The sequence below is a fragment of the Vigna unguiculata genome, chromosome 11 (genome assembly GCF_037176805.1).
Source record: "Vigna unguiculata cultivar grain cowpea cultivar isolate G323 ecotype 2 chromosome 11, ASM3717680v1, whole genome shotgun sequence".
NCBI lineage: Eukaryota > Viridiplantae > Streptophyta > Magnoliopsida > Fabales > Fabaceae > Vigna > Vigna unguiculata.
This window is the reverse complement of record NC_140802.1, coordinates 39,276,620-39,288,747: the sequence shown is the minus strand read 5'-3', so window position 1 is coordinate 39,288,747 and position 12,128 is coordinate 39,276,620. Positions and strand designations below refer to the sequence as shown.

Here is a 12,128-nt window from a genome sequence, read left to right as displayed (position 1 = left end):
TTTTTAAGTTAATATATAAAATAAAATTATATTTATTAAAAATAAAGCAAAATATATCAGAAAAATAAAAGAATAACGGTTGATAAATAGAAAAAAAGAGAAAAAATAAAGATAGACAATTTTTAAAAAAAACTTGTAAAAATAACAGTTAATTTTTAAAAATTTAATAAATAATTATATTTTAAAAGGTAAAATTGATATTTTGAAATATGAACGAATCTTCTTTATATATTACCATAGATTATAGATTATATTATTAACATAATAAATTAAATAATTTAATTTTTAAATTTTAGTTTAAGGAATTAGTTCACGAAGCAAAATAGTAGTTGTATTCGTTAAATTATGGAAAGCCGATAGAATGTCTTGACAAATCTAACTCACTTTATCATCTTAATTTTTAGAATAAAAATAACTTTTAATAAAATTCTATTTAAGTTGTTACTATCGTAATTAAAAAATGTTTTTCAATATTGTTTTTGAGTTTTATTTATATCAACAACTTGGTGGTTTATAAAGAGATGGTGAAGAGCCTAAACACTTCATTATCTTCATTATCGTAACTATCAATAACTTAATACTTTATTAAATTGGGAAATTGTATATATAGTTATCTTATTTAAGAAAACTGCATATATCTAGCAATTTAGATAGCTTTCAATATTGAAAACAAAAACTTTAACCAGATTAAATGAAATCACTTATATTACATTTATTTAAAATCAATTAACAACTTACACGTGTTGAATGGACATAAACATTAAAGAGAAAACTGGATTGAGGTGGAGCATTTATGTATCTCACATGCTTGTATCAAACTTTCAGTTTACCCGCAAGAGAGAAGCGTGTTGGGGTTCGAAGAAAATATTGAAAGAGAGACAATGTCACTTACGAACCTTAACATCATTTAAAATGTCACCCTTATGTGTGAGCTTTGAAGGCTAATGTTACCCTTAACATCATTTAAAATGTCACTTATGAACCTTGCAAAGTTTAATTTTCTTGTATCTCCATACGTATGTTTTATATCTTCTGATTCTAGAATTTAAAAATATAATTTGAAATTATCTTTGAAAATGTATTTTAGATTATACAATCTAAAACACGATTTTGAATATCTTATATTCTTAAATAAATTTTCAAATCATAAAATCTAGAATATATTAAACCTACAAATAATTTGAACTTTTTTCATTCTTATTGAGATATAGAAAGAAGGTACGTGCTGAGAAAAATACTTTTTTTATTAATTTAAAATTATAAAGATGTCAATTTGGTCTAGTTCATTAGGTTTGATCTTGATTCACATGAATTGAGGTAAAAAAAGTTTACAGAACCAAAACTCTCACAAAAGATCCAAAAAAGTTATGTGGATTAAGACCAACTCATGGACTTCCTTTTTTAAACATAATATATATATATATATATATATATATATATATATATATATATATATATTCTTAAACTTTTGATTTAGGTTACTTTTGTCTCAACAATCAACTTTGGACTATCCATTATCAATTGGCTCAACTCAAAAAATATAGGTTGTCGAGTCAGCTAATCTCGACCTGAACCGACTCATCTCTATCATGGACTTTGACGGACTAATCTCTGTCATGAACCTAGACCAACTTGTTTCAACCATGGAGCCAGGTCGAACCATCTTGGCTGTGGATAACTATAAAAGTATCTTGTATAATTGAGTAACATATTTTACATAGTTTGAGTGGAATTATGGGTGAAATTATGTTAACCCATTATCCGTGGGCTATTTACTTTTTTAAGATATAAAAAGTTTTAAATTATAAGCTTCATGCAATAGATAATAAATCAATCAATACAAACAACACTAGAAAAAATACTGTCATCTATAATATAAAATTACAATATAATATGAGAAATTAAAAATAAAATACAACGGATGTATAAATTAATTTTAAAATAGACATTAACATTTGTGATTTACGTCAAAAATTAACTAAAAATAAACTTCGCAAAACAACAAACATTTGGATTAGACAAAATAATGAGTAGATTTGTATTTGTATGGCCTAACTTAACTCATTCGTTGACTCCAAATAAGAAATATAATTTTGGAAAGTAAACGATACAAGAGGGGAAAATAATATAAGAGAAGAGGTATAATATTTATACGTGAGAATAGTTGAGTTACATATTTGCATTGATTATTAACTCTAATGAGGTGGTTGTTATTAACAGTTGTCGGACCCTTCATGATAGTCAGACCTGTCTAGTCCCAGGTCGTCAGGCACAGCCCTCCGAAGCTGGATTTAGTTTAGTCCATATCAACATTTATTATAATCTAATTAAAAATTTAAATTAAAAATTTTGATTGGATTTTTTAGATTATCCATTTTTGAAAATTTAGATTTAGAAAATGAATATTTAATCCATAAATTATATAAAGTGTAGATTAGATTGAAATCTATATCCAATAAAATAGATTTTAAATGGATTAAATTTTTAATAAAATGGATTCAATCAGAAAAAAAATAATTGGATCAACAAAATTGGATTTTTTGCCCAACCCTACCTGAGACTTGATGCGGAAAGTAGTAAATGTAAGATGTTTATTACTATATCCAAGATCAATGATTAAGGATGAACCTTCCACACTTTAAGACTATTTAGTGTGACAAGACAATATCATAGGATAAACGAAAGTGCATGTAATATTTTACCTTATAACAACTGTCAACAGTCAACAATTGTTAGTTTCAAGAACAAGATATTAATACACTATCTACTATTTACTGTAATGAAATAGCATCATCGTTCTAAAATTCAACAAAAGATGAATGCAGTGAAGGTTGTAACCTCTGTGATCAGTAGTACTCAGTTAATGCAGCAGCTCAGCATTTCCAATGTTCCAATATATAGTACTCTGCTGAGTGATGAGTGATGAGTGCTGAGCATAGGAAAATAAATACTTCAATCGCTTGATCCATCTTCGTTTTCTGGAAACACAAACCGCAAGCCTTCATTGTCTCTATAAACTTGCACCAGAGCAGCAGCCTTGTAGACAAACATTCCGAACATGGCTGGCACAAGCTACGGTGAACAAGAGACAAGTATAAATAAGTGACCAATGAAGTTGATGAAAGTTGAATAGTAACACTAAGATTGGATAAATTTCTCTATAAGTAGAAATAGAAGGGAAAGAAAAGATAAAATGAATTGAGCTTCTTTTGTAGGCTCATATCAATTTATGTACTTTAGCTTGTAGAAAAATTAAATGAGATAACTTTTATAAGAGTTAAGTGTATAACTCTTATATGAGAATTTTACTTTCGTTTTTCTTCCTCTATACGCGTTTATGATGAAATTTATTCAAAAGAAAATGCTTAGTGGCTGAAGAAACATTTTTTACATTTTTTGATATACATGCCAGAAAGGATTACCTGGAAATCAAAAAAGTCATTGGCAAAATATTGATGAAACAGGATCCAAAGTCCATATATTGTTGCTGGAATAACAAGCCTGGGAGATGAAAGTGAAATACTGCTACCCTTGATTGACCTCTCCAAGAAATCTTCAAGGTCCTCACTTCTTATACCAATTCTGGTTAAGAAACATTTGTTGACCAAAACAAGGGATAAGAAAATGTCAACATCAGAGCATGTTAACTGGCAGGATTACATCAAATTCAAAGCACAAGTTTTCATGTGTACTTCTTTGACTTCTTTTTCTTGAATATTTGAGGAACATTTTCATTGGATATGTTGTCTGCATGTTGATACAAGAGTTGAAGGTACAAGCAACTGCATCGAAACAATATATCAGTTAAGTAATAATAAGGAATGATAAGAACAGTTACTTGTTTTTTTCTCACCCACAAAGAGAAACAGTGATGAGTAAATATCAACCAAGGCTCTAAGGGTATCTCCAATGCAAGAGCCATAGTATGAGATCTTATTTTACTTTATGTGGATCCTACCATGCCAAATAATTTTTAAGATATTTTGCAAGTTTTGGTTCAATGAAAGAGTTTCATTGAGATGAAAAATATTTTTTTTGTTTACACTCCAATGCAAGTACAACCTTCATGAGATGAAGAATATATTTTTATTATAATGATCCAAGGTCTTGAATTTAAGATTCTCATGCCACATTAACATGCTCCAGTGAAGGTTTCTTATAAGACTCAAATCTTAAACTTAAGACCTTGACTATAACCCATGCATTGGAGATGCTCTAATGGTCTCAGCATAGTATCTTAGAGCATTAACAATTACTTCAATAAGACATAACCAATATGATAAAAGGCAATAACAAACCTGAAAAGTACTCCGATCCCGTAACTTATAGCAGCCTAAAAATATAAGAGAGGCACACATCAGTGAAGAAAATAATAAGAAACTTAAATCTTGGGGTAGTGTTTGAAGTTAAACCATTATGTTACTGACATCCATCTAAAATTAGAATTTGTCATGAAGAAAGAGAGAAAAATTGAGTGGTAAGAAGCATAAAAATTGTTCCTAATCACAATAGAAAATTGATGAGACTTTTTTGAGACAGCACGAAAATTAAAGTTTACCTGTACTGAAAAAATTACCAAGCAATATCCACTACATGCCAATCCAATACCCACAGATAGAAGTAGTAATTCCCTCTTGAGCTACAATTAAGAATAAAATTGAAATAATAAGAAGCTTAAACAACATCAGAACTTCTAATTGATCAAAACCTACAGCCTTGAGGTAAGAAAACACTGATGTCACTAACTTGAGCTAACAAAGAACAATATCAAGGTCAAGAGAGGTATCCTACAGATTCATACTTGAGCATGTTCAGTTTCTTGCGCCTTGCGCTGCTGTCCTGCAACATCTGTTGGTATATGAAGTGAAGCATCCAACATTATTGGATGACCGAGTTATTATTTATTTACCCGAGAGAAGGTGAATGTGAAGATTTTTGACAGAATAAAATATTAGTTGCAACATATCAATTTCACATTTCATATACAAATTCCCACTTCCTGTCAATGGGATGTAAATGAAAAAATACTCTAAAGCATACCTTAGCAGTCACCTTCTTGTTTATTGGAGGAGAATTGTCGCCTGTTAACCACTCTTGGGTTCTTGTAAGTTTCAAAAAACCGCCATCGTTGTCAGTTTCTGTGATCTACAAATATTAGAAAAGGCACATCAAATTGAATTACTTGACCAATGAATCAACATACAAAATTTGTAATGGATCAGTACAAGGCAAGAAACAAACAAAACTGACACAATTGATCAAATGTAATAAATTGGATCGGATGATTTGAAACTAGAAACAAAGAGTCTACTGCACCTGCTCTGTTTGTTGAGAAGTATTATCAGTCAGCGCGTTAATGTCATAATCACCAGAGTTTTTGAAGTTTCTTCTCCATAATAAATCAGAAGTTCTTGATATAAAATCACCATTTAATTCTCTCTCCTTAAAAAATATTTGCAGGACATCCTCATCGGCACCACTCACTAAAAATATAAGTTTCAACCAATTAGATTTCAACAGAAACAAGGTCTACAAGTGAAAAGAAAAAAGGATAAATTGCCAAGGATTAAGTATTACTTATGTTGGGGCTAAAAGGATAGAAATAAACATGTATTTTAATAGATATAGAAGTTACAAAGATCAGATATCTGCCAATGAATAGTTAAGCAAGAACTGATCAGCAATTTTTTTCTCACATGTTCCCTCATGCAAGAACCCTTTTAGGCCTTCAGGAGTAGGCAATGCTTATACTTAGCTATCTTGTCTCCAAATTTAATTTTTATTTACACCCTTTGATTTAAGGGCTCTATTTTTGTCCCAGGCTAGGACATTGTGTCAATACTTAAGACAGCTACCTTGTACTGAAATCCAACGGACAACTAGGATTGAAGTCTTGCGTACTGTATCAAAGGGACTCTAATACCATATCAATGACCAGTTCTCCTAAAAGCTTATGCTATTAGGTTTTAAACCGCATGAATGGTTATTATATCTTGCAGTACATGATTGGAAAGAAGGCCCCGGAGTTATAAAGAAAATTGAAATAAGAATGTCCAACCACACTAGCTTTTTAATTAAGATCTTGGAAGAAAATTTGCAACTCTAATATAAACCTACAATACAACACATATTTTAACAGACTAATAGTCAAAAAATGAATAACAATAATAAACAAAAGGAAGCCATTAAATTCCCCGACAGATAACTGAAACAGTTGTTTGACAACAGTCGTTTACTTGTTTTGATGCACCCTCAATTTGAATGTATCAACAAACTACTCATTCAAGAAAACTACACTTCAAATTCCTCTTCTTTCTAACGGTCCAACCTCATTCTCTTGCTATCCAAACTCCAAAAAAATAAATTTACTGAAATAAGATAATGTTTTCCGTCATTCTTAAACCTAGCTATCAAGTAATGTAACAAAAAATAAAATGTTTTTTTTTTTTTTTAATTATCCAAGCACGATAATATAATTTCAAAGTTTTCTCAGACTAAACATTCAGTTGAAACAACGATACAAGTCAGAATTATTATTTTTAAAAACAAGTGTTCCAAAGTAGCAAAGATTAGAGCGTCTTCAACTAATCTTTCCAATCCAGAATCTAAGTTATCAAACTGTAATACAAAGTATCTGCAAATAAAACTGAAGATGGTGTCTCTCTAGCAGAGGGAAACACTCTTCAGAGTTCAGACAAATGATATTTGTATATAAGTACTCATAACTATGAGAATTATGCTAGCATGTCCAATTTGCCTATTACCCATTACCCCAAACCCCTTATCCTCTCAAAAGATGCTAACTTTCTCAGCAAAGGATAAAAGGAAGTAATGAAACAAGTCCAATCGGGGACCCAAGAAACAGAGCGGCTAACCTGAAGGAGGACCAGCTCTTACTCTTAGCACTGAAACCAGTGGAGTGGTTGTGGAAAAAGCATTTGAGAAACGAGATAATACAGAGATTTTCGGGAACTGAAAGCTGGAACAAGTGGGGGGTAATGTAAACCTTGAAAGGGTCTCCATGACTTAGATGGAATGGAACCCCTACAATCTGAGCTACCTTACCCGCAACAGCATCACCTTTGAAAAAATACATATTAAGAAAAGTGTACCAAATTTTAATCGATATTGTATTTTTGGACTCAGAATTTTTGCATATAGGCTTTGCTCCTTATTTCCAACCAAGGATCCGGCAAATATAAAATAACACCTTACCTGAGATAAAAATTTGATAATTTTGAGTCTTATGTGTTGAATTCTTGATAAGTTTAAAAATTTGTAATTAAGTTTTTAATAAATTTATGTAATATTTTAAGTTTCTAAAATTTTAAAAAAATTTAATTGAGTTTTTACAGTTAGATATTCTGTTATTCTTAATTTATGATGTGATAATTATTTTTTATTGTCACATTGAATGACGTCCTATAATATTTTGTTCCAAGTATTTTATTTCAAAAGACCGATAAAACTTTCTTAAATATTTATTATATTTAAAGAAAATTGTTTTTAATTTTAATTAAAATTATAAAATCATAAAAACAAAGATAAGAAAATAAAATAAAAATACAAAGTTATAAAAATGTAAAATATGAAATACAAAATAATAAAAAAGTAAAAAATTACAAAAATTAACAAATTATAAAATTATAAAAAAAAATTCATAATTATGGAATATATAAATATAATATTATATAATTATAAAACTATAAAATTATGAAATTATGAAAATATGAAAATAAAAAATTGTGAAATTAGGAAATTGTAACTTTATACATTTATATTTATGTATTTATTATTTTTATATTTTAAATTTTATAATTTAAACTAAGTTAAAAATAATTCTCATTAAATAGTAAATATTTAGGAAAGATATGGTCATGATCGTATGTAACAAAATATTATCTGGTAACATTTAAGGAGGGTGGGTAACAGTGCAAGAAAATGGTCACATAACACAATTAACAGACATATTTAGATTCTTTTACAAAAATGGGTCGCTTTAACCTATTTATTACAAAAATGGGTCAGTCTACTAATTAATTACATAGCATGGTCAATTTACTAATGATTTGACTAGTTTTTTCACTAAAATGAATCAATTTACTAATTAATTACATCGCATGGACTGTTTACTAACGATTCAACATCTTTTTATTTTTTTAACTTTTATAATAATTTCTAAAGTTTTATATACATTTTTAAAAAATAATAATAATTTGATTAAAATAATTTAAAATATTAAGTTTTAAAATATCAAAAAATTTTATAAAATTTTATTTAAAATATTTTTAATCAAAATTTATTATTGTAAATTTTATAATAAAATAAATAATAAATTTTAAAATATTAAGTTTTAAAATATCAAAGTTTTAATAAAATTTTATTTAAAATATTTTTAATCAATTATTATTATTGCAAATTTTATAATAAAATTTTACATATTAATTTTTAAATGGTTAATTATGTTTTTCGTCCCTTAACTATTGTTAATTTTTTGTTTTAATCCCTCACCTAACGTTTGCAATATTTTAGTTTCTGACGTTTTGAATTGGATGGAATTAGCAATTGACAACTTGATATTTACGATCCAAATCACCCTGGATATTATGGTCTTTAAAGTCTATAATAGGGCATTTCGCTCTACCACTTTGCTTAAAGACGTGAATGACCATCCAAACTTCTAATATTGACAATTAGCAAACAATCTTTGATTCTTCTTCTCACAACAGACTTCTCTTCCTTGTTTGTAAGCCATAAATATGTCTATTGCAGCTATATTATGTGTTGATCACATATGTGGAATATAACCAGTCCATACGGCTATATTTCTCTCCTTTTGCAGTCATCCTCTGAGCAATATCCTCCAAGTTAGGTAGGGGAAATCCTTCCACCTTGTTTCTAATATGTTTCTTCCTTAGCAATTCACTTTCCTCTACTTGTAACACTGAAGCGAGTATGGTCAAAGATGAGTAGGCCTGAAAACAAATACGACTTCCTATCCCCCAAGGGGAATTTCAGAATTTGCTCAACTTCTTCAATAGTAGACGCTAGCTGGAAATTTTGAAAAGTAAAACACCTCAAAGGTGGATCATAATACTGAATCAGAGGTGCAATTGCCTCACTGGGCACTTCTACCATGACCAAGTGTAATACATTTCCATACAAACTCATGAAACTCTACGAAGCTCTGACACGGCGTCTGAGCCACGCTTTCCCGTTTCGGAGGCGCACCGGACACGGACACTCGTCGGAAGCGCACACAACGCGGTGTCAGACGCTATTTTCTGGGCCGGACACGGCCTTCTCTCTGGACGCGGAAAAGACACATTGTGGTGCTGCAAAAAGGTGGAATGTGGACGCAGTTGCAGAGTTGACACCGTTTACGTTGCAGACAAATTCACGGAGAAGAGAAGACAGAAGATAGGAAAGGGAAAATAAAGCAAAAGAAAAAGAAAAATCTGAAAAGAAAACATTATCATATTCTTATCAATTTAATAATTTAGTTATTTTATATGAAATTTGTTTTAATTTTACGGATCCCAAATAAATCTGTTCAGTTATCACATTTTCACTTTATCTAAAAATTTCTTCCTTCTTAATATAATATTTTATTTAAAGAGATTTTAATTTGTTTTATCAGTATATAATATATTATAATTAATTTTTATCTATAACATCTTTCATTTTTTATATGTAAATAAATATAAATAAATTACTAGATACATGTTCCGTATTTCAAATAAATATAAATAAATTACTTTATATAAAAAATAAAAAATAAAGATAAATATATAAATAATCTTAACTAAAAATCTTAATAAATTATATAGAATTAAAACTAAAAATTTTAATAAAATAATCCTCATTAAATATATCTATTTGAATATCTTTATATTTTATTTTTTAATAACAAAAACCTTATACATGTCGTATAAATACATAACAAGACTTACACAATATACAAAGAAAAAAAAATCAGTTAGAGGTAAAAGAAAGAAACGTTGAGATTTAGTGAGCGAAACACATAGTCATTGCAAGAAAGCTCTTGGAGGAAGAAGGAAGAAGGAAGAAGCTCGGATAGAAGAATAAGAATAGATATATTTTGAGCATGAGAAAAAAGTAAATACTGAGAAGAAGAAATGTGTAGAAAAAGGTAAGTACTCTCTACATCTCTTCTCCTTCTATCCATTAAATTCTTTGTCTTCTATATTAAATGTTATCCACACACTCTTTTCCTTCTACTTATTAAATCCATCCATTAAATGCTAATAATTTAACTTTTTTAATACTTAATGTCATTCTATGCATCCATCATATTTGCTATAACTTATACATGTGAGGGTACTATGTTCCTTGTTCTTTTTACAATATAAAATAATTTAATAATTTAACATTACTTTAAAAATATATTATATTATAAATAATTATATTTTATATTATGATTAGATTATACAAGATACTTTATTAGTTTTTAATTTCAGATTTCAATACATATGCGTTACATAATTTTAATTTATTTTATAATTTAAATTATAAACATAAAATTATAAGTTTTATATTTTGAATTTAATTTTTTAAATATATTATGTATAAAAGTTATTTAAATTATATACTTTTGTTTTTTTTTAAATTTTAAATATTAAGTAAATTTTGTATTTTCAATTTGTTTTATTATAGGAAATTAAGATGAGTAGACCTAATCAAGCTATTGAACAAGATGAAACAAAATCTCTTTGGAGATATTTTACAAAGATAAGAAAAACTCTCGGTGGTGGAAACTATATGGTCAACTGTACTTTGTGTGATTTTGAATTTAATGGATCTTACACTCGAGTGAGAGCTCATCTCTTAAAAATTAAGGTAGAAGGGGTTAGAGTTTGTCCAAAGGTGAATCCGACAAAACTTGCTGAGCTTAAAAGATTGGATAATGAAGCAACTTTGAAAATTGAAAATTCAAAGAAGAAAAAGGTCTCTCTACCACCTGTATCTGAGGAAAGAAAGCAGACAAGCAGTGGTGGTGTTCACCAAAAACTCAAGGGTCCTCTAGAAGCTTCTTTCAACATTCAAGCTAGAGATGCTCTTGATTGTGAAATTGCAAGGATGTTTTATTCTTCAGGATTAGCATTTCATCTCGCAAGAAGTCCCTATTATAGGAGTGCCTTTTCTTACACTGCCAATACTTCTAACCTTAGTGGATATGTACCACCATCATATAATAAATTGAGAGGTTCACTGCTTGATAAAGAAAGAGCTCATGTAGAAAATCTTCTGCAACCTATAAAGAATTCATGGAAGCCAAAAGGTGTGACAATTGTTAGCGATGGATGGAGCGACCCTCAAAGAAGACCTATTATCAATTTTATGGCTATCAATGAGAGTGGACCAATGTTTTTGAAAGCAATAGATGGATCTGGTGAGACAAAAGACAAGGATTTTATTGTCAAACACATGAGAGATGTAATTATGGAAGTTGGACCAAAAAACGTGGTACAAATTATCACAAACAATGCAGCAGTATGTAAGGCAGCAGGTATGATCATATAATCAGAATTTTCTTCAATCTATTGGACTCCTTGTGTAGTGCACACCTTTAATCTTGCATTGAAAAATATTTGTATGGCAAAAAGTACAGAAAGAAATAGTGATCTTTATGAAGAATTTTATTGGATCTCACAAATTGCTGATGATGCTACATTTATTAAAAACTTCATTATGGGGCACTCTATGAGATTATCAATGTTTAATAACTTCAATTCATTGAAGCTTCTTTCTGTTGCTCCAACGAGATTTGCTTCAACCATTATCATGCTTAAAAGATTTAGAAGCTTGAAAAGAGGACTCCAAGAGATGGTAATTAGTAATGAATGGTCTAATTACAAAGAGGATAATGTTGATAATGCACGAACAATCAAAGAAACTTTATTGAATGATAATTGGTGGATGAAGGTTGACTATATACTTGCTTTTACTGCCCCTATTTTCGATTTAGACGCTTCTCCGTGTCTGTGTCCATGTCGTGTCCGTGTCTGTGTCTGGGCTTCATAGGTGAAACTCCTAGACTGTTGCTTTGTCATCAACTGACTTATAATCTTTCAGCCTTTTGTACCTCCGACCTTCTTTTTTTTTTT

General features: G+C 29.2%; 1 protein-coding gene and 1 pseudogene across 1 annotated transcript; one reads left to right on the top strand and one right to left on the bottom strand.

The window, feature by feature from the left end:
* Positions 1–2,670: 2,670 nt before the first annotated feature.
* On the bottom strand, positions 2,671–7,084 carry LOC114168777 (NF-kappa-B inhibitor-like protein). The gene is made up of 9 exons (XM_028053720.2): positions 6,876–7,084; positions 5,317–5,483; positions 5,041–5,145; positions 4,792–4,848; positions 4,559–4,639; positions 4,299–4,333; positions 3,693–3,782; positions 3,423–3,582; positions 2,671–3,072 (listed from the first exon to the last, which is right to left on the bottom strand). The coding sequence occupies exons 1-9, from the start codon at positions 7,021–7,023 to the stop codon at positions 2,953–2,955; spliced, it is 963 nt and encodes a 320-aa protein (XP_027909521.1). The 5' UTR covers positions 7,024–7,084; the 3' UTR covers positions 2,671–2,952.
* Positions 7,085–10,686: 3,602 nt separating this feature from the next.
* LOC114170391 (uncharacterized) lies at positions 10,687–11,728 on the top strand (annotated as a pseudogene).
* The last annotated feature ends 400 nt before the right edge of the window (positions 11,729–12,128 follow it).